The 22,262-nt window shown below is 32.2% G+C and overlaps 4 protein-coding genes across 4 annotated transcripts; 3 read left to right on the plus strand and 1 right to left on the minus strand.

The window, feature by feature from the left end:
- Window positions 1-220: 220 nt before the first annotated feature.
- Window positions 221-2,373, plus strand: LOC131846375 (uncharacterized). The gene has a single exon (XM_059195650.1). The coding sequence runs from the start codon at window positions 373-375 to the stop codon at window positions 2,062-2,064; it is 1,692 nt and encodes a 563-aa protein (XP_059051633.1). The 5' UTR covers window positions 221-372; the 3' UTR covers window positions 2,065-2,373.
- A 4,896-nt stretch (window positions 2,374-7,269) lies between these two features.
- On the plus strand, window positions 7,270-14,257 carry LOC131846556 (UDP-glucosyltransferase 2-like). The gene is made up of 8 exons (XM_059195891.1): window positions 7,270-7,281; window positions 8,489-8,579; window positions 9,263-9,452; window positions 11,029-11,223; window positions 11,861-12,077; window positions 12,520-12,739; window positions 13,202-13,421; window positions 13,806-14,257. The coding sequence occupies exons 1-8, from the start codon at window positions 7,270-7,272 to the stop codon at window positions 14,074-14,076; spliced, it is 1,416 nt and encodes a 471-aa protein (XP_059051874.1). The 3' UTR covers window positions 14,077-14,257.
- Window positions 14,258-14,311: 54 nt separating this feature from the next.
- LOC131846557 (uncharacterized) lies at window positions 14,312-16,104 on the minus strand. Its single transcript, XM_059195892.1, has one exon. The coding sequence runs from the start codon at window positions 16,102-16,104 to the stop codon at window positions 14,353-14,355; it is 1,752 nt and encodes a 583-aa protein (XP_059051875.1). The 3' UTR covers window positions 14,312-14,352.
- A 1,354-nt stretch (window positions 16,105-17,458) lies between these two features.
- Window positions 17,459-20,734, plus strand: LOC131846610 (uncharacterized). Its single transcript, XM_059195948.1, has 5 exons — window positions 17,459-17,528; window positions 18,370-18,447; window positions 18,999-19,097; window positions 19,941-20,039; window positions 20,425-20,734. The coding sequence occupies exons 1-5, from the start codon at window positions 17,459-17,461 to the stop codon at window positions 20,523-20,525; spliced, it is 447 nt and encodes a 148-aa protein (XP_059051931.1). The 3' UTR covers window positions 20,526-20,734.
- Window positions 20,735-22,262: the final 1,528 nt, after the last annotated feature.

The raw sequence follows: 22,262 nt of genomic DNA on the forward strand, positions 1-22,262 counted from the left end.
TTAAATTATTAAATTATAATACATAGCGAAGACTAAATAAAAAACAAATACATATTAACGTACTTGTATATCAGAAGAAGATACAATGAACATAATATACTTGCGAAACGAGCAACTCGTTTCATTATTTTCATACGAAACGAAGCGAGAATTAGCTGTTTATAGATTCTTAATATAGATGTCGCTTTTTTCTTTTGACATTAACAGGAAACAGTCTGTTGAGCCACAGCCCCAGCATGAGTGTGTCTGTCATTCAATTTTTTGAGTGCGTAACAATTTCTAATTTCATTGTTTATTTTAGTGGCTTCTCTTGTGTTTCTTCGTTTGAGTTATTATTACTCATGATTTGTGTGCTGTGAAGTATTTGTGAATATGGGTACAAGCACAATGGGCAGTGATTTGCATTCAGACAAGCAGGACAAGCTTTTAAAGTTACAAGCTCGGAAGAAGGAGTTGGAACAAATGCTAGCAGCTAAAAATGAGGAGCTCTACAAATTGTGTGTACAAGAGGTTCAGTTGACTGGTGTCGTACCTCCTGAGGCGCCATTGAGTCCTGAAGTGCAGAACCGAGAAAGACTGGGAAGTATTAAAAGCATCGAACGTTCTTCGGACGGTAATGACGTGCATGATGGCTCTGACAATTCGTCTAGACGGCTTAGAGTGCCTGGAACTGATCGATTTCACGAGAGTGACCAACATTTTCGGAAAAATCTTTCTCATAGACTTTCTACGCCGTCTATATCAGGCATGTCTACAAAGAGTGCTCACCCGAGGCATATACGACGCCCTGAAACCAGTTGCTCTAACTTCTTTCCGTCCCCACCTCAAGATCGAAACTTGGATACATTTTCTATACATACATCGCACACTTATCCTGCTTTGGCTGGCCATCAGGATACAGTGTCTGAAAATATGCACCATGATGCCCAAAAGAGTCCGGTTTATAGACATCACACAATGACAACTGAGTATGTGAACAAAACCTATTACAACAATGCACCGGAGTTACACAATGTGTCACGACTACGTGAAACACATTTCAGTTCCAGTCATCCTGATATTGCCACTCATTATAACCACGGAAATATTCCGACACATCCAGTTCAAAATGTAATACGTAATACACCATTGCTGTTTCAATATGCTTCTCATTTGAAATCTCAAAACCAGCACCTCGGTGCATTGCACCATCATCAACTGCCAGGTCAGTCAAAACGGCGACCCGAGAGTGTTCGCCGTAATACTTTGCAAAGAACACAGACATATCACCTTACTTCGCACAGTGATTACAACCAGCATTTAGAGAATATATCTGATAATTATCGTCATAGATCTCAGCCTGACATTCAGGAGCACTCCGATAGAATGCAACCACCTGTAGAGAGAGTATCTGCTGTTCCAAATTCCCTGCCATTGCGTGAACGTAATACAATCAGACACCCAATGCATATGCAACTACAAGTGTCAACTGATGATTATAGTCGAGACGAACGAAGGACTTACCCTGATGCTTTGAGTCCTGTTAGCCAGATATCTGGTTATTCAATATCGAATTTCGGTTCAGGGAGTGTAAGCAAATTTTCACCACTCTCTCAATCGGAAATGAAATTGAAAGAAAAACAGTGGTATGAGACTTCACTTGATTCACCAACGAAAGCTGAGCCTCCTCTTTTAAAGAAGAGTAACAGTTTAAAACGAACATCCAGTATAGGAAACTCACAAGCTTATGAAATAATGATATCGTCTGGCCGTCATTCTGCAATGCAGAGCCCTAATCAAGTGCCCAATAGTCCTCCAGTTTTATCACCAAGTACTGTGTCTTTAGAATCCCCAAAGAACTTAACAGTTATTGAACAGGGCAAATGTATACCTTATAGAGAGGAGACTAAACCTTTTGAAATGTCTGATTTTTATAAATATTCAACTAAGTTCCGACAAGCTAATAACCAGAAAGCTCAGTCAAACACTGTGCCAAGTGTTGCTAACGTAAATAATATGTACAATAAACTGCCAATGGACTTGCCACAATATCCTCAAGAACATTGGCATGGACAGGGTAACTAAATTATATAGTTTATATTCGCCATTTTAATTAACTAATTATGGAATTGAATAATTAAGTATCATTAATTTTAATTTATTCATTAACTTTATTTTATTAATAGTACTTACAAACTTGCTTCAATTTAAACTGATCTCTTCAAATATACACTAAAAATACTGAAACAAATTGACAGTTATTAGTAAATAGTATTAGTCATAGTTTTATATGCCTTTTTTATTAACTCATTAGACAATAAATTTGCTAGAATGCATCTTTTTCGACATGACATTAATTCCCCTATAATGTTGTTAGTAATAATAGTACAAGAAGTATTGATATGAATAATATTTAGTAGGTAGGATATGTCAATCAATCTCCTCTATCAATCTTTTGAAACAATACTTTTACGTAATTCTTTATCTGTATTGTAAAATATTGCCTGATAAAATTGTAAGTCAATAGTCAACTGAGCTATTGTATAACTTATGTAAGAACAATAGATATCTTGAAGGATGTCCTTATCAGCAATAATCATAAAAGCATAATTTTGAAAATGGAATGTTATACAAATATTTTTTTTATACTAAAATGCATAGTGTCGCATGACACATTATTATTATAACTTCATGGGTGTTTTTGCTTTATAGCTGACTCTAGCAATATTTTTGCGACACTTCAATACAGCTTTACTCCTATTGGTCATAGCATGATGTTATATTGCTCTAGAAAAGGAACCAAGTGAAAGGTGTATTTAATTAAATAGTATTGTTTCCAGATTACCAACTTGCCTTTTGTAGTACTTTATATCACAGTTTATTGTAATAATGTGATAGTATCATAGGAATTATATACATTAATGTAACCATTAATTCTCTTTCGACAATGAAATTGTATGTATTATGATACAATATATTTTTGAAAAATTTTATCTGAACTTAGTATTCTATATTATATAGTATTTAGTGTATTTCTCTGCTTAACTTCTGCAGCCATTAAATTAACACTAAAATGAATTGGTAGATGGTAAATGTCCATATTTTTATTAGATAAGTATTACTAATCCTACAAATTTTTGACAACATCCCTATGGTTAATTTATCTAGGGTTTCATCCTGTGATAGAACAACATGCCTTTCAAACTATATGACAATAATGAATAATTAGCCATAAGTAATTTATTTTATTGTATTTTTGTTTGTCACAACCTTAATTTAGGAATGCTTTACCCACCGCTTGTTATTAAAACAAATTGTAAAGAAAATTAGTGATTGTCTATAGATGTAATACAGCTGTTTCTTCAGTGTCAATAAAAAAAATGAAATTGAGTTGCAATGCGAATTGCGTTCTTGTTGTATCGACCGTATATGGCAGATTGTGTATCATACCTATTTAAAAGGGTTTTATGTGAATTTTGATGGAATATAATCTGCATGAGCGACCTACATGACACAAAATTTGGGGCAATGTTGGACATTTTGAGGTCGAGGTAATCGAGCAGATTGAGAAATGATTGAGTGGGTGGGATGAGAGTGGGCAGAAGTGAGAAATGATTCTGAAAAAAAGATTAGATTTTGCTACAAAAGAGAAGAGAAGATAAAAGAGAGAACCAGGGTGTCGCTACCACTGCTAGTGTTCTTCACTACTGCTGTTGCTGCCACTACTGTTTTGACATTGCCCCGTTTTAATGTCATGCTTAAGTAGTATAGTATTACTCGTCGGCGGGGTACCAATAATACACCAAGAATAGCTTCATTGTAGGTGTATATGAAACATTGTAATTATCTAGACTGATGCAATAATTTAAGCAACCCTTTATTCATAATCTGTGACTTAATATTTTTAATTTTTAGTTCTAATGTAATGATATTTTAGAATTGTTACTGCTCATACAGATGTGTTTCAGATTTTTTTTATAAACTCCAAGGAACATCACCACAAACTATACTAACATAACCATAGAATAGAGCTTATGAAATAGTTTTCATATTAAACCGCCGAGTGCCACGGTGGTCTAGAGGTTTAACATACCGCTTTATTTCAGATGGTTGCGGGTTCGATTCCTTGCACGGTACAAACATTTGTATTCAAGAGTATGACTGGTTGTACTGGTCTGGGTGTTCTCTATCTATATTATGTATGTATTTATAAAAAAAACGTATCTAAGTATATCTATTAGTTGTCTAGTACTTATGCGTACCCAAGCTCTGCTTAGCTAGGACAAGATGTCGCTGTGTGAATTGACCACGGATATTATTTAGTTTCGTAATTTAATATCTTTAATTATATAGTTTCGTGTCTGTTGTACATCATGTATATTGAGGACATATACCCAAATATACGCTATTATTGTTAGATAATTGATGTAGTATTTCTCTATATTGCCCATATCGTATAGCTCCTAACATTTTATGACTGCAAGTCAAAAACAAAAATCGTAATGTGATTTTCTGTGTTCATTAATCCTGCCAGTTATTGGTGTATACTGCCTTTGTCTTTATCATGTAACATATCGTGTAGGTAAAATTTGTATAATAGACCTAATAGTGTTGTTGTATAAGGTGCCTATTTACAGAATAAGTATTTTAGATATGCCTTTTTATATTTAGCATTGATGTGGTCCACAAATATATAAATTTGTTTTGTGTAAATGTTTAAGTAAAGACTTAAAACTTGCCAAGCATTTGTAGCCTTAAAAATGTTTTAACAAATTCATTAAATTTAATGAATAATGATAACATTGTTAATGTTAGAATGTATTACGCTGAATGAAATCATACATAATTATAGCAATGAAATTGCAAGTGTGTTGCTGATTACAAAAATAAATATTTTTATATGCTTTTTATAAGGTTATAGAGAAGTGCATGGGGCACCGTTTATGTAAATGTAATAAAGTTTTTTTTATATACATAACCTGTTTTATTTAATGTTACCCTAACAAAATATTTCACATAGTTATGGATATGTAAAAAAAAACAAGAAAGTTATCCTAATACAATAATACCTATACTTGGGATAGTCGAAGATAACTAGATATCGTGGTGACTTTCCCGAATATCTATATTTATATTCTACGTAGCTATGATCTACTTATATGTAATATTAAAGAGACTGTCTCGCGTAAAGTCGCCTGCATGCACTTTACCAGTTTTTGAAAAAAAATTCAATGCAGGTCCGAATCTATTGGCCGTAGCCTGATGTTATATATAGTAGTATGCTATGATACCCATGGGCTATCCATTATTAAAAACATAAATATCAAAATCCGATCCATAGTACCGGATGGTACCCCTGAACCTCTAAATTCACAACTTTTATGTCTGGGGGAAAATTGTTTTAATATTGTGGACAGTTGATTCCATTGTTAGCAATGTCAAATTGACGTGGAAACAAAATTCTGGTGAAATTGTTACGACGGTTTAGCTGGCCTAACCGTTGATCTTAGTATCCTCCACTGGTGCTCCGCCAGTGTAAACCGTTTGCGCAGATGGGTGGAACATTCCATTACCATTCCCAAAAAGAATACCTCTTTGTAATTTTAATATAGATATACTTAGAATAATAGTATAAGTATAATGAACGTCCAATCAGTAATATATATATAACTATGAATGTTTTTATATGTATGAATCAATGACGTAATAATATGGTGGCGGAACTGGAAAAATCCCCGATCTTCGAGCCACGCAATCCTCAGGTTCGGCAGGCTGTGAGCATTGGAAGAATTTAACATTAATTTCATAATTTACAAAAAAAGTAGATAATAGCACCATACTATCAATTTGCGATGAACCTCAGTATATGTGTAGGTACGTTCCAAGTTGAAACGACTAAACCAATCAATCAATTTAATAAAATTTAGCATGCAGTATTTGGGATGGACTAGGATATAAGCTAGTATAATCTGTGCAAATTACTGTACAAATAAAGATTATAGAGCTTAAGATACAGAATAAATCAAAATAAATCAATTGGGGCTGATGATTAGTAATGAGGATTAGTGCATTTATTGCTGGAAATGTATCATTTATATATCTCTATGTGGTTTCCATTGGAAATTGCAGTGGTTATTTCCTGTTGGGTCTCTATAAGGGGTGAACTTTGTCTTTTGTCACCTCGTGGTATGCGGTAAGCGTTGCCTATATACATACATGAATACCACTACTGACATCACGTTATCATATGACATCCGTAATATAGGCGTCCAAAGGCTACGGTAACTGTTTATAATCAGATAGGCCATATTGTCGGTTAAATCGAAAAATGGCACCATTCAAAATGTACCTACATTTTATACAAGACAAGCATTTAAAGTTTTTTAAATTTATTTTTTCCTTTAAAGATTTAATAAATATTTACATCAAGTAGTAAGAAGTATTACAAATCATTTTAAAAGTATTTAGATGATGATGAAGACGGCGTGGTTAGTTTAATTGAAATTTATAATAAATTATACAAAAGGAGGCAATTCTAGATTTTAATTTTGAAAAATGTCAGTTTTCTATTTAATTGACGATATGTTTGTTTGCCACCATCGTAGTATAAAAAAATACTATTAATGCATTACCATTACAGAGAAATATGATGTTATTCCCCTAATCCTGTAATTTCAATCCTTATTCGTACCCTACAACCGAAATCGCCATTTGAATTGGGTGCTTTGCGGCTGAAATAGGCGAGACTGCGGTACCCTCGCAATCTACAGACTTTTTACAGTTTACTTCTGGAATAAATTCTCTTTTTGTTATCTTTAATCGCTGGCTCGTTACTGTATAACTACTGTTAAGTAGTAGGCAGGCGATTATAGTCTTGGGGGAGGGGGATTATAAGTAATATGGACTGATCCAATTGCAATGTAGCAATAAAACAAATCATGTTGACCTCTACGCCTCTACGCTGGAAACCATCATGATAAATTCCTGGCGAAGTCACGTTAGGCTAACTGACCTGACCTCATGTCCATCTTGTCATCCTCCAGTTCTGTCCACGACGTTAGGGAGGCGACGCGACGGGACCATTCTATTATTATCCTTTAAAATTTCTATACGATATGCTAAAAAAATTATTATTGCAAAAAGTTTTTGGCGAAGATATCATATAAGAAAAAAAGAAAATAATCAGTATAATGTAAAAAATGCTGTTCGAAATTATGGAACATCCCGTGTCAAATATATAGTATATATATACATAGAACTAATAGAAATAATAGTGTTCGTTCTAGGAAAATGTTAGAGGAAGTATGTCTGAGAGAAGAAAGATTTGTACAGCTGTTTGCAGCAAGTGTTTTACATAATTATCTTTTACTGACGACATTGATGTTAAAACGAACTATACAAAACCATGTATTTATGCATATGAAGTTACAGTATCGTAGTTTTATTACATACTATAACGTTTACTAAAAAATATATTGATGATAAAAATTAAATATGTTAAAATCTATTTTATTGCTATTCGTGATATTAGGACAGTGTTACGCTTATAAGTTCCTAGTGATTTTTCCATGACCAAGTCATTTAATACTGGGTCATGGTTACGTCAGACATTTGCTGTCAGCTGGTCATGAGGTACTGCTTGTACATACTTGTTTTTTTATTCCATTGAAAAAAAGAAAAATGAGTGCCGTTCTGTTCTAATTAGATACTGGGACTGATTTACTTTTATTTGGTTACTCAACCAGTTGTTTGTGTATTCAATAAATAGACTCTAATGAATTGGTGTCAGTTAGTAGTTCTTATTCCAAGTTTTTTAACTTATAAAGTTACAACAATTATTTAAAAGAGCAACACGCAAGATTCTTTCTCGTTCTTCTAGTGACGAGACTTAGAGAAGTTAAGAGATTAAGTATGACTATACAAAAGTGCTTCAATTTAAGTTTATTTGAATAAGGAATTTTCTATTCTATTCTAACTTGAAATATTTTGTTAAACTTATTTCCGTTAAATATTTACAAGAACTGACATGCTACTGTTTAGAATTCGGTAGCAAATCTCAATATGATACAGGATGTTACGTTTGTCATTGCTACAAATAACAATGAGTAAAAATAAATAGGTACAGAATAAGAGTAAATGAAAGAAATGATATATTAAGGACTAAAAGTAATAAAAGCACTGTACTGAATAGGTAGACCACTTGAACTACCTGCATAACGGGAGTAGATAAAGGAATTCAGGGGATCTATTGTCATTTTGACCTACGCCACAAATAGCTAGTAAGCATTTCTTTTGTTCTATGAAAATTTCTTAAAAACTGATTCCAAACTAATTAAAAAATAAGACCAATCTGAAAGTACTATACACTCTTTGCAATAAAGTTTTTTTCAAATTGGTTTATTAATGACGGAGTTATGAAGTAATGTATATTTTAAAAAATACAGATGAATTGAGAACCTCGTCCTCCTGCTTTGGTGTAGGTAAAAAATATACACTACTTTATCTCTAGGTAACGTACATCACACCTGGTCAATTCAACGAGTCGTCTACCAAGCTTCGTCTTATTAGTGTTGCTTCACACTATGACGATTTTCCAGCAGGTATGTTTCCCATAAATAGTGTTGTGTCCTTATTATACACCCAAAATGTCAAGTTCCAAATTGAGCGAAATAAAAAACTAACATATTAATAATTAAATATAACATTATTTGGTCTGAGACACTTCATTCATCCTTCAGGCAAATCTCCGCCTGACCGACTGGATTTCAGGTGCAGACTACACTAAATTAAGTTTAGCGTGCTATGTTTATAGATATCTTACAAAACTTATACCTATATAGAACAATAAATATCAAAATATGCCGTAAATCAATATATTTATTGAACTTAAGTTACAATCGAGTCGAAGTAACTTTCGAGATAAGTAGAGAACATTATACTATTATTATAAACGCGAAAATTTCTGAGTATGGATGGATGGATGTTTATACTACTAATAGTAAACGGATTTTGATAAAATTTTACTTTACTGTAATATTGCTTATACATCAGAAAAACAAATAGAAATATAAATGTCAAGTTAGTGTGACGCAGACGAGTTAGTTAATAATAAAGAAAAATAACACGTACATTCGCATTAGAAAATTTTGTATTTTTCATGCAAAAAGTGAGAATTTGTTTATCAATATTCTATTTTTTTTGCTTTTAAATTACAATAAAAAAGTTCCTAAAAATGGACTAACTACTTTATAATAAACAGGATTGAAAACCTTCTATTTTTCAGAAAAAATATTAAACCTGAAGGATATCATAGAAAACACATTTTCAAAAGATTTCGGTTTCGTCCAGAAATTGATGTTTCATTATGCAAATACAACTGTGTTTCATAAAAATGTACAAAGTCTACTGCAAGATCCGATGGAGCGGTTCGATGCTGTCATTGCAGAGTACATGTTCAGTGGACTTTATTCGGGGTGAGCAACACTGAGCACGCAATTTGTGACAAACAGATGCTAACAACGACATTCTTATGTATATATTAATACCTGAAGCAAAAACTTTGTACCCCTCCGATCGATCCCCCGTCCAATTCAAACGAGGATCGAAATTACGACGGCCTGAGCCGAGGTTCCCCTAGTGGTGCCCTCAGACTAAAGTCATATCCGTCAGGCAGGAGTTGGCCTTCAGCCGCTCCATAAGTCCTTCCGCGGGTTTGGAGTGCCATCTGCACTCGCCCCCTAACGTCCGGTGAAGCTGTAAAGGCCAGCTGTGGCCAACAGCATTAGAGTAGTCCGAAAAAAAAAAACTTTGCCCTTCCCATTTTAATAAAAATTGCGCGGACAGAGGAGTGTGAAACAACGCACACTTTTAATTTATATAGAGTTCAGAATGCTAATATTTTTTTTAATTATGTTTAAAAAGTAGATTAAATAAAACATGTGAAGCCACTACCATGTATTTGACATACACATATATATTATACTCTTTTGTTTATTCTTAAAGATTGTGGTAAAATTTAGAATAGATCAGTATTGTTATATTATTTGTCTGTAATCTTACTGAATGTTAAATTAATTATAGTCGTATTTTGACCACTGGACGACCCGGCTGATCATCATGATTTTATATTGACTAGTGGTTTTCATTCATTCATAATTTAAGAGCTACGCTCTTGTCGGTGGAGCTCTTGCCGCTTTCCGCGATCTTCCATCATGCTCTTTAATTCTTGATAAGACACGACTCCCATTTTACCCTCAATTTGTTTGATGTAGCTATTCCTTGGTCTTCCCCTCCCTCTCTTTCCTTCTATTTTCCCCTCAATAATAATTTTCATGAAATCATCGTGCCGTATCAAGTGTCCTAACATTTTTCCTCGTCTATTTTCTATTGCGTTCAATATCTGCCTAGTGGTAGTCAGTATAAAATCATTGTTATCGGCCGAGATAAACTCCAACAATACTTAGGTAACTGATTTTTATGAATTTCGATACCCTGCTCGTAATAGTCTACTTTAAAAGCTAAAATAGTTTTTATTGACATCAATATTAGAAATACTGAGCTACAGTATCGCGTGGCCTGAAATATGGGTAGAGGTCTATATGAGGTACCTACTTTAAAATATATGCTGAATATCTCTGTTGTACGTTATTTTATTTACATAATAAAATAACGTAATTTGAAAATATTCATTTTTGTATGGTATGTATAGCTTTTAGCATTGATATTTGTAGTCAAGTAAGTCAAGACTAATGGTGTAGCTACACCATCAGAGTCACTGATAAAATTATTCGAAAGGTGCCTTTATCATTTCCATTACCAATTTTTTTTTTATTTTCTAATAAGAACCCTATAGGGCTGGGCGCATTATGTCCACTCTATCACTCTATGTTATGCCATTGATCAAGACAATTTTTTTATAAAACTTATGTTGTCTCATTCATTCTTTAACCTCACTTAACTTGTGTGTTTAAGACCATCTTCTATACTACGGCTGCAACTAGTTGAAAAGGTTTAAACTTATTCACATAAACGATGTTTAAATATTTTCAGGTTTTCATCAGTGTTCAATTGTCCATTAATATGGTCGGTTCCAATGCAACCACATAATACATATATTGCTCTCATAGATGCAATGCAGAATCCTGCATATACCTACAATTATTGGTCACACGTGGATCCCCCATTTTCTTTTAAAGAACGAGTGACTGAATTGTATAGAACTATGTTAAACTCTTATTACATATGGTACGTTTTCTATTATTCTTAATCTTATTGTATATTTAATATTTGACCATAATAGTGCTAATTTGTAGTTTGTATTCACACGTTTCGACTTAAAAATATAAAGTTACAACGATTATTTAAAAGAGCAAGACGCAAGTTTCTTGCTCATTATTCCTATGATGAGACAGCTTTCAGTATGAGCGGTAGATTAAAAGAAGAATAATTGACTGTTCAAATGTGCTTAAATTAAATTTATTTGATTAAAGGACTTTCTATTCTTTTAAAAAAAAAGGAACAATTTTTGTATATTTTTATCTTTCTCTCTGTTCCGTTTTTAAACAACGCATCGGGTTTCAATGCAGTTTTTAGCAATAAATAGAGTGATTAAAGGGGAAAGTTTATGTATAATATATGTACAGCCGTGCGAAGCCGGGGCGGGTAACTAGTTTTGTATATGTCAAACAGTATTGTTGCCTGTTCTTTCTGCTCGGCAAGTAGAATTTACGGATTGAGATAACTATACAATTACGATGTCGTTCGTATGGTTGATATTCTTGAAGTAGGTGTTAAATTAAGACTTTATAATATAATTGGAAATAACTGGTAACCGGTAATACGTAAACCAATTTTTTTATTGTGACATTGCATTTGTTGGCAGGTATTTTTCTGGAATAGAAAATGAATCATTTATTAAAGCCTTTGCTTCGGCTGCGATGAAGAGAGGAAATGTTTTACCGCCTTACAATGAAGTGAAATATAATGCTTCACTTGTATTAGGTAACTCTGATGTACCATCTGGGCATGCTATGCGGTTACCAGCAGCCTACAAACATATAGCTGGGTATCATATTATTGATATTCCACCACTTTCTGAAGTAAGTAATGTAGATATTAAAAATCAATACATTATGAATATGGATTGAGGTACGGATAGAGAAAATCCAGCCGTGAGACATGAGATGAGTTGTCAAAGTAAATAAAGTAAGAGCAATGACGGTTCTGGATCTAGTAAGGATCTTGGTATGAGAACGTAAATGTGCTCAAGAATGTCTGTTCTACTTTGCACACACATTAATGGTGCAGCTATAGATACACTCCCTAGTATAGATCTTACAGTAGTTCTACACAGCCAAGAGCATTTAGAAGATTGTAGAGAGATTTGGCTGGTCAATCTCTCGCTTCCAATTCGACCGCATATAAATTAACCATAAAGTAATTTTTAGTTAATTCGTTTATTAGTTCGTAAATATTTATTTAGTTTTATTATATAAATATACAGCGATGTATATAAATAAGTTATTTTCTTAATATTTTTAGAATCTACAAGAAATAATGGATAGTGCGCAAGATGGTGTCATATATTTTAGCATGGGATCTATATTCAGGAGCAAAGATTTACCGAATAATATGAAGAGAGAACTGCTAAAAGTCTTCGCTAGTCTAAAGCAGACGGTTATTTGGAAATTTGAAGAGCCTTTACCCAATTTGCCAAAGAACGTTCATGTTATGGATTGGGCTCCACAGAAGAGTATCCTGGGTTAGTTTTCCTTTACGATTGTATTTTTATTTGTTTTTAAGAATTTTTAGACTTATGTCTCATTATGCTGTTGATTTTGACGAATTGATACAATGAATAGGTTTCAGCCGCCGTCCATAACATAAACTACGAAGTCCTGAGACATGCCGATTTGCAAGATACATCTCTGTCAAGATTAACAATTGCAGTACCTATATAAGATTTTAATTTCGAGAAAATGCAATGCATAAAAGGAACATTATAATGGTTTTTGTGATGTCTTTGAAATTATGTTAATTTTTTTATATAATTGGAATAACAAAGTAGCTGACGGCTCGCTTGATGGCAAATAGTCGTAGTATATACGAGAACAAAACTAAGTACAGTAAAAATCTACCTCGGTTAAAGTACTTGTACATGTAGAAGATACACTTCTATTATATATACCACAAAATATAATATATTTTCTTATTACTACTACAGCTCATCAGAATTGCATGCTTTTCATTACACATGGAGGGGTGTGTTCCGTCATTGAAGCTATACATTACGCTGTTCCCATTATTGGTTTACCAGCATACATTGACCAGTTTATGAATATTAACCGGGCTGTGAAAAAGGGATTTGGGAAGAGAGTGGACTTGGACAGCGAAATGCCTAAGAACCTGAAACAATCTATCGAAGATGTGTTAGAAAACTCAAGGTAAGATCAAGGTGAGGTATTTCATAATGAAATGTCAAACTTCTAAAATATGAAATGCACGGCATATAAACTCTTTAAAAAATTTTGATATAAACGAAATATTACCGATCATGGTAACCCTAGCAGAGTTAATGGATTATGCTAGTGAATTATCAATGGACGACGAAATCAGGCGATAATATATAGTAGCAAATTCACCACTAATTAACCACCATAGTTTCCTGTGAAAGTTTGACATCTCATAATAGGACGAGACACAGGGTACAGTGCAAGTGATGGAGTTAAATGTCCAATACTATTACCAACCATTCTAAAAAATATATTACAATTGATAAAATCATATCTATACTTCTCAATTTTTAAACTGAAATACAAAACTTTCAGATATAAGGAAAAAGTGAAGGAGTACTCGATGATATACCATCACCGGCTGGTGTCTCCAAGTCAAGAGTTGGTGTACTGGGTGGAGCACGTAGTGTATACGCAGGGAGCTCCTCATCTACGCTCGACAGTTCAACACGTGCCTTTCTACCAGAAGTTGCATTTAGACCTTATAGTAGTAACGAGCATAGTTATGTTAGCCTCAATGAAACTTCTACGTCATTTATTCGTTTTAGTAATGAAACATTTAAATATAAAAAGGAAAATAGAATGATAAATATTGTATGTATAGAAACAATTAGATTTAAACCTAAGAACATTTATTTTCATTTTACAACATGACCGTAAAGCAATATTACAGCTGATTTTTTAGAAGCGTTTAAACAAAAACACTACCTTTATGAAACAACACTAGTAGCAGCTAGACGAATACTTAAGGATTTATTAGCTTATTTTTACTTTCACACTTTTGAAACAGTTTCTAATTCAAGGATCTGTATAATTAATAACCTTTTGAAAACAGATTTCTATTTATCCACTATTCATCAATTTACATCATATATTTTGTTTGTATTATATGATAAGTTAATTCAATAATAAAAACTACAATACACAAACACATTAAAGTTAATAATATGAACATAAATCCTTTAAAATCGTTCAGGCTTAGTGGCTGTTGTCCTGTCGCTTTATTTATATCGTCTTCTCTGAAATATAATTGTATCATATTCATACGTTGTTTATCTTTTGTGGCTTTTACAACAAATCCTACTTCTATTGCTCTTTGAATAACTTCATCAATTTTTTTCGCTGCAGGCCAACCAGGTCTCATATATACACATGCAGGTGTAGCATACATTGGTCGCCCAACATATTGTATATCTGTACGTAAGTTCATAAGATCTACCACTAGTTTATCAGCGAATGCAATAAATCTCTTTCCTTTGGCAATATTTTGCAGACATGAATAATTACCTGTCATGTCTATGGCTTGATAATTCTTTTCTAGTTTTGTGCCCGCCAACATTCTTTTATATAGAAGACCTCCGCCGTAACCGTCTACTACATCCACTGCAGTCTCCATTGATGTCAATGGTGGTTCCAGTAATACTTTTTGCAAGCCGCTTGTTAAATCTGCTTGAAATACAAGACGCATTACGACGCAAAACCAGACCCACATTATAAATAGACTAGTAATTAAAGCGGATGTATTTTTAAATTTAGTTTCTTGTCCAAGAAACATCGAATAAGATTTAATAAAAACATTGCTCTCATTCTGGTATCCAAGTGAATGAACATTACTTATGAATTTTATAAGTGCTACAAATATTAGGAAAGCTGCCCAGAAAAATAGACTAACGGAATTAATAAAGAAGGCGTTTAAGATTTTAGTCCACGTTTCAATTTTCCTTCGAGGCGGTCCTATCCAATAATACGTTTTAAAGTTATATACATAGGATATTTGTGCTAATTGAAATCTTTTTATGTCCAATACTGTATTAGGAATTATCATATCACTCGTACGATGCCGCAGCCTCAGGAAGTATTCGGTGTCGATTGAATATACTGTATTTATACTTAGGGATGTAGGAAAGAACTCCAAACTAGCATTTAAAATGTCACTCAAGATATAAGGTAAATCAGCTTCTGTTCCACTGATTGACGTGACTGATCCATTTATTATATCATATGTTAAATATGGATTAATATAGACTAAAGTAATTCTAATAGGACAGCCTTGGAAGTTTTCAAACTTATTTGCTAAGGCACTTTTTATATCTGTTACATTATTTAATGATACAGGTGCGGTATTGCCACAAATTCCATTCGTATATGGAAAATATGTAAATATTTTCCCTTTCTTTTGTTTATTGGTCAATATAAAAACATCAGTGACATCATATTTCCAGGCGATATTCGTGATTTCTCTTATATTTACATCTTCACTAGTCAACACTAAAATGACTTGAATAGAAACAACCATTATTTCATAAATTAATTTCAAGTAGATTTCAAATTCATTGGATTCTGATATAAAAAGTACGACCTGTTTGTAGTCAAGTGAGATCTTTATTTCTCGTATTTTGTTATTTATATCTAATGGTGCACGATAAGTAACTCCTTGATATTTTGATAAAAATATTGTAACGTCATCACAGTTTACTTGACACCATATCACGGCTGTTACGGAATTGTTATAGAATATTGAATGTGCAATATCAACAGCCGTATCTATTAGTGTCTCATTTGTTGCTGTTACTAATGTTAAATTAAATATCAACAACATACTGATGAAAGTCATATTTCACGTTTTAATATTTGTAATAAGGTTGTTAAAGTTGGTTTATTTTTTGTAAAACACTAAAAATAAGATCACAGAAGGTGAAGTAGTAAAATTATGTGACGAATAAAATAAAAGGAAAACAACAGACTAATTCGTATAGCATATATTGTAGTGCTAGATTTAATTAGAATTTCACGTGATAAAAACTCTCGTTATTTAATAATTCAAATTATTATAGGTTATTATTTCGATATGGGAGGTTTAATTGATATATAATTAGACGTCATAACGTATTAGGCACACCCATGACATTATGAGAGTATTACATAGATTCATATATTATTAGTATTTAAGAAATAAAATAAAATCTCATACAGTTATAACATAGGTTATGTACTATATATTTTCTATAGACTTAAAATAAAAGAAGTTAAAATAGGAAATTATTATGCGTTTATGACGTGATACCTACGCAATAATTGAGTTTTAATAGAATCGGAGAATATGAAAATATATTTGAGAAATAAAATTTTATATTAGGTATATTCTTTGGAGTCTTTTCCAATAGTACAAACTTAAAAGTGACTCGTTTGTTACTGTTTGATAGGTCTTGATTTAGTTAGTAGTCTTCTCTTTTATTATTTCCGGTGATCGGGGGAGGATATGCTGCGCATACAAAAAAAAAATATAATTTAGGTGTTTTCCACAAATATACTTAGTATTTACAATAAAATATTGTTATCATGTGTTTTGTAGGTTTGTTTAGTATCTTTTTATATGTTAATGAATATTACATTTATAAAAATAGTAGTCTACTGTATCTAAAATGTTTACAGTAAGGAGGGAACTAGCTTTCATAGCACCGGTTCACCTATATCGAAAGCCAGGTCTAACTGTATTCAATTGTACTTTTTTAATTTATGAATAAAGATTATTATTATTACTGTGCTTGGCACTCTTACCCACGGTGTTCCAAACTGGAGTGTAGGAAAAAAATATTGAATAAATATGATATCCAATAATGAATTATTTTTTATCAATGAATTCTAGTGATGCCCACGTTTGAGATAATTTAATCTTTCGGTGAATTAAACGGTATCGGCCTACGTATAATAATATGTCCAACAATCCATATACCATGGATTAGGTAAATAATTTTATTGGATCTTCACACGGTTCCATTGATGTATGATAATAGAAAAAATAATGAAGTGAACACTCCAACTATCTGGAGTGCTCAGATTAGACTTTATTAATTAAATATTTAGGCTATAAAAAAGAAGAATGCTGAATATTGGTACAGTCGGATCTAAGTTACCACCTGAACTTAGTGAATTATTAATTAATAATTATTTATAATTACTTAATTAAGATGAAGTGTGTCGGCCTATTATGTTGCTTAGTAACTTTAGCGATTTCCATGACTTATTCGAAGCCTTACCGTATGTATTCTACACTTTTATTGCTTTCTCGAACTGATTGAATAATCATTAATTATAATACTGATAGCTAATATATAGTTAATATTTTTATGGCATCTTGTAAATATAAAGGAGAATGGTTTTAAGTACAGTTTCTATTTTATCGAATTAGGGCTTATTTTGCGGAAGTTTATTTCATTAGTTTGATTTATGTTATCTTGTTAAATTTGGGCACCATTAGCATACGTGAGACTACAAATATTCAGTACGGAAACCTGACCACCGCTACAACCGCTTCCACGTTGTGATCTTCTTCTTCATCCCATATTGCAGCACGTGTTTTGGACTTGTGTTTTCTGAGGAATCATAAGGTATTGAATAGAGTCCGGATTTAGCTTAAAACGATAATGTTGACCGGAGGTGTATCGCAGATTGGTTGCGATCAGTTAACACTAGACGTCAAAGCTGTATCCGACTATTCAATGCCTAATGATGCCTGGTTCAGAGGCGAAAATAAATAAGTAAGTAAGTAAGTTGTGAAGGCTTTTGGCCTCGATGATATTCATTATCATATTTTTTAAAGATGATAATGGAATGGTGTACTGCCTACACTAACGGTTTTACGTTGGCGGGGCATCAGTCGACATGAGGTCAGGTCAGTTAGCCCATCGTGACAAATTCATCAAGAATTAATCATGATGGTTTCCAGGGGAAACCGCGTGGAGGTCAACATGACATGGAATATTGCTAGCAATAAGATCATCAGTCCACATTACTTTCAATCCCCTTTCTCCACTCATCATATTATTATATTATCTTATCTGTACTATTATTATGTTATTTATTATATACAATATTGCAGATGGCTCATACAACCCTGGTAAACGTTGCGCTAACATGTGGGATGATGGATGTATAAACAACCAGCTGCCTGGTGCAGGTAAATTTATACTTTATACAAATAATAAATAATAATAATAATTTAATAATATATATTTTTTTTATATATATATATATATATATACAAAGTATTGTTATTGTTACTTATTTCTATTTAATGTATTCATAATTGAATTATTATAGGTTCGATTACTCGCACTATACAAACATTTGTATTCATGAGTATGATTGTTTCTATATGTCTGGATATTTTCTATGTATATTATGTGTGTATTTACAAAAAATGTATTTAAGCATATATTAAATTCTATCATAACACAAGCTTTGATTAGCTTGTGACTATTGCGCTAAGGAAATTATCCAGGGTTATTATTATTAAATAATATGGGTAAACTGAAGAGCAGCGGGTAGATGGTAAATAAAATCATTTTTATGGGCAGACACGTGCGTTTACCACACACGTCTTTGTTTGTTGCTACAATCGAAATTTCTATTTTATTGTATTAATGTAGACAATTGTTTATAATTGTAATGACTATCATACACACATGACAAACTCAAATCAATTGAAGAAAATTTATTTCTTCATAGGCGGCGATGACGACTACCTTAACGGCGGCTTCAATCCTGGCAAACGTTGCGTTAACATGTGGGATGACGGATGTATAAATACCCAGTTGCCTGGTGCAGGTAAACTTATACTTTATACAAAGTATTGTTATTGAAACTTATTTCTGATTATTTCTATTTATTTTTAAAATATTAATAATAATAATATTATTTTTTACTATTATGATATATCACGCAGGTTATTGCACACATGAAAAAAAAACAGTTTAAAATATAACTATTTTTTGTTAGAAAGAATACCAGCCACATTTCTTAAATAAGTTTTTTGGTGATATTTGTATTGCAGCAAATGTAGCAGTAGAATAAAAAAATACTATATGTTTACAAAAATACTAAGGTTGATAGGTGAAGAGGAAATGCCACTAAACATAATATGTGATTGTAGCTCTATCATGCATAAATGAAATATAACCTTTGGAAAGTTTACACTCTTATCTTGAGGAGATAAAACCCATCGTTCCTAAGAATATCCTTCAGTTCTTGACCATGAAGTGTCTAGGTAGCGAACTCTGAAAAAGGGCGCGCACAATACATGTAGGAAGGTCGCAATGCTATGGGTCTAAGCACTTGACAATACCCCAAATCCCCCAATTAAAAAATATTTAGGATGACTTGATTAAATATTATTGCCATTTCTAAAAACTGTGCAGCTTTTGTAGCTTAATTCAAAGGTTTGATTATATGTATATCTAATTAAAATTTAATCCGTTTTCCTTTATTATAACAAGCTAATAGTCATCGGGGAAGATCTTTAAAAATTTGAGTATGACAGATATTTTTAAATCAAACATATAATAATAAACATCCGTATTATTCAGACATTTGTATGCAATTGTAATTATTGTACTAATATGAGTAACATAAGAAACTCGAATCAACTGAAGAAAATGTCTTTCTTCATAGGTGGCGATGATGATTACCTTAACGGCGGCTTCAATCCAGGCAAACGTTGCGCTAACATGTGGGATGACGGATGTATAAACAACCAATTGCCTGGCGCAGGTAAAATAATACTTTATTCTTTTGTGTGTGTTTATATTATTTTGTGTTTCGAATTACGTAGGCTACGGGCGTATGTAAAAAACACAATTTTTTAAACTAATTGACAGATTTACAATTATTATTTAATTCCATTGAAAAAGTGGCAATAAATTGAATAACTGATTTAATTAGAAATTCGTAAAATTAATTACTTAGTCCAACTATATTACATATATGTGTTTAAGTTATTGGTTATGCTATAAAATTCACCAGTTTTATCATTAACTAATAGTGACCAAACTGATTAATTTTTTTAGTGATTAAACTAATTAATTTCCTACATATCATTAAATTATTGATTATAATAATCAATAATACATATACATAATATCTGTTTATATCACAGGTGGCGATGATTCTTATTTGAATGGCGGATTCAACCCCGGTAAGAGATCACTGGAAGAGATTTTGGCAAAAATACAAAGAGCACATGCGAGGAAACATTAAAAGCACTGACAATAAAACATTTTCCATTGCAAGTTCATTTATTTTCTGTTGCTTTTTATTACTTATAACTAAATGAAATAATGACGTTAGTACACCTGTGAAGTGCGTATTATTATTAGAAAATAAAAAAAAGGTAATTTTCCTTTACAATTTTTTTAAGTTTCTTTGTATTATTTACAACTGAATGAAATAATAACGCTAGTACATCTGTGGAGTGTGTATTATTAGAAAATAAAAAAAGATAATTTTCCTTTGTAATTTTTTTATGTTTCTTTATATGACTTACAACTGAATGAAATAATAACGCAAGTACATCTGTGGAGTGTGTATTATTAATTTGGATACAACACGCTCCTATATTTACCATTTACATCACTGTAAATATCAATGAATAAAATTGTACAAGAAGTATTATAGTTTTTTTATTTACATTATCACGTTTCAAGTTCTTTATCCAAATATTCTACATACAGAAATACCTAATAATACCTTAAGATTTAGTGCTGTTGTATTGGAAAGTTTAATCTTGTTTTCTGTATTTAGTCTCTCATATGAGCTTTGTGATTCAGTACTAATTAGACTCCTCTAATTCAGTTACATCTACAGAATCCAATTAAATTAAATTTATTTGCGACCAACGTTACCTACGATGATCGCAAATAAATTATATGTTGTAAGAAGCCGATATGTTTCGTATTCTAGGCGTTTAATGGTTCCAATTAATTACGGTAGAATACGGTACGGTACGGTAGAAATGAAAAAACCAACGCCTGTTTTTAAATTAGCCGCAATATGGGCAATATTAAATTATGCAATTGGTAGTGGGTAGTAAAAGGTACAAGAGAAAATTTTGACATAATTTCAATACAATTTCAATAATTTAATACATTAAAACTATTACAATTATATAAATATTCAGTGTATATGTATTTCAGTGGTAAATAAAGACATTTGCAATACCTTCAACTGTATGAAATTCTCTCCTTTCTAAAGCCGTAACCGTTATAAAGAAAAGGGACTATGGTGATCAACATAATATTAGATTTTATGATCAGGAAGGTTTTTCTATCTGTAAAGCCATGTCGATTGTCGATTGTGTTAATATGAAGATAATGTAACTAGAATAAATTGTACAGATGACAATGTAATATTATCTCTCAGGACATTTCACGTAACGTCATGTAGGTAGCAAGCTAAGCAGAGTCAGAGCTACCCACATACAGGTACCTACTGAACAACTGATATAAATATTTTTTTGCCAAAAAAGACTTATGCTGCAGGCGAACTACTAAGCAGTTTTGCGGCTTGATAATACTATTATATACTAATGTTTTCGTATTAAATTATAGGTAAATAAAATATAAAAAAAAAAAAATTTGAAAATACATACATAATATACATAGAAAACACCAAGACCTATACAAACAGTCATACTCATGAATACAAATATTTGTTCCGTGCGAGGAATCGAACTCGTGATCATCGGAAGTAAAATAAAGTGGTAAACCGCTACCCCACCGAGGCCGTCACTAATATAATATAACTAAGTGGATTCACATAGTGGGTACTTTGTCAGTCTTAGTTACTTTAATTTTTATTGTATGTATAGATATATTACAATCTTTATCTATATATATCTCTGTGCAAAGATTTATTTTTCGTAAGTATTTTCCGCTATGCATTGATCAGCCAGTTAGACATTACGCATGCATGGCGTGTAATCTTTGATATAGTTAT

The sequence above is a fragment of the Achroia grisella genome, unplaced genomic scaffold (genome assembly GCF_030625045.1).
Source record: "Achroia grisella isolate CSIRO2021 unplaced genomic scaffold, CSIRO_AGI_Agris_v1 utg511, whole genome shotgun sequence".
Lineage (NCBI taxonomy): Eukaryota > Metazoa > Arthropoda > Insecta > Lepidoptera > Pyralidae > Achroia > Achroia grisella.

Bases quoted from the DNA above. Each gene is read 5' to 3' on its own strand.
- LOC131846375 (XM_059195650.1), top strand. From the start codon at position 373: ATGGGTACAAGCACAATGGGCAGTGATTTGCATTCAGACAAGCAGGAC.
- LOC131846556 (XM_059195891.1), top strand. The intron at 9,453-11,028 runs GTGAGCAACACT...AAATATTTTCAG, and splicing joins TTCAGTGGACTTTATTCGGG to GTTTTCATCAGTGTTCAATT. The intron at 11,224-11,860 runs GTACGTTTTCTA...ATTTGTTGGCAG, and splicing joins TTAAACTCTTATTACATATG to GTATTTTTCTGGAATAGAAA.
- LOC131846557 (XM_059195892.1), bottom strand. From the start codon at position 16,104: ATGACTTTCATCAGTATGTTGTTGATATTTAATTTAACATTAGTAACA.
- LOC131846610 (XM_059195948.1), top strand. From the start codon at position 17,459: ATGAAGTGTGTCGGCCTATTATGTTGCTTAGTAACTTTAGCGATTTCC. The intron at 19,098-19,940 runs GTAAACTTATAC...CTTTCTTCATAG, and splicing joins TACCCAGTTGCCTGGTGCAG to GTGGCGATGATGATTACCTT. The intron at 20,040-20,424 runs GTAAAATAATAC...TTTATATCACAG, and splicing joins CAACCAATTGCCTGGCGCAG to GTGGCGATGATTCTTATTTG.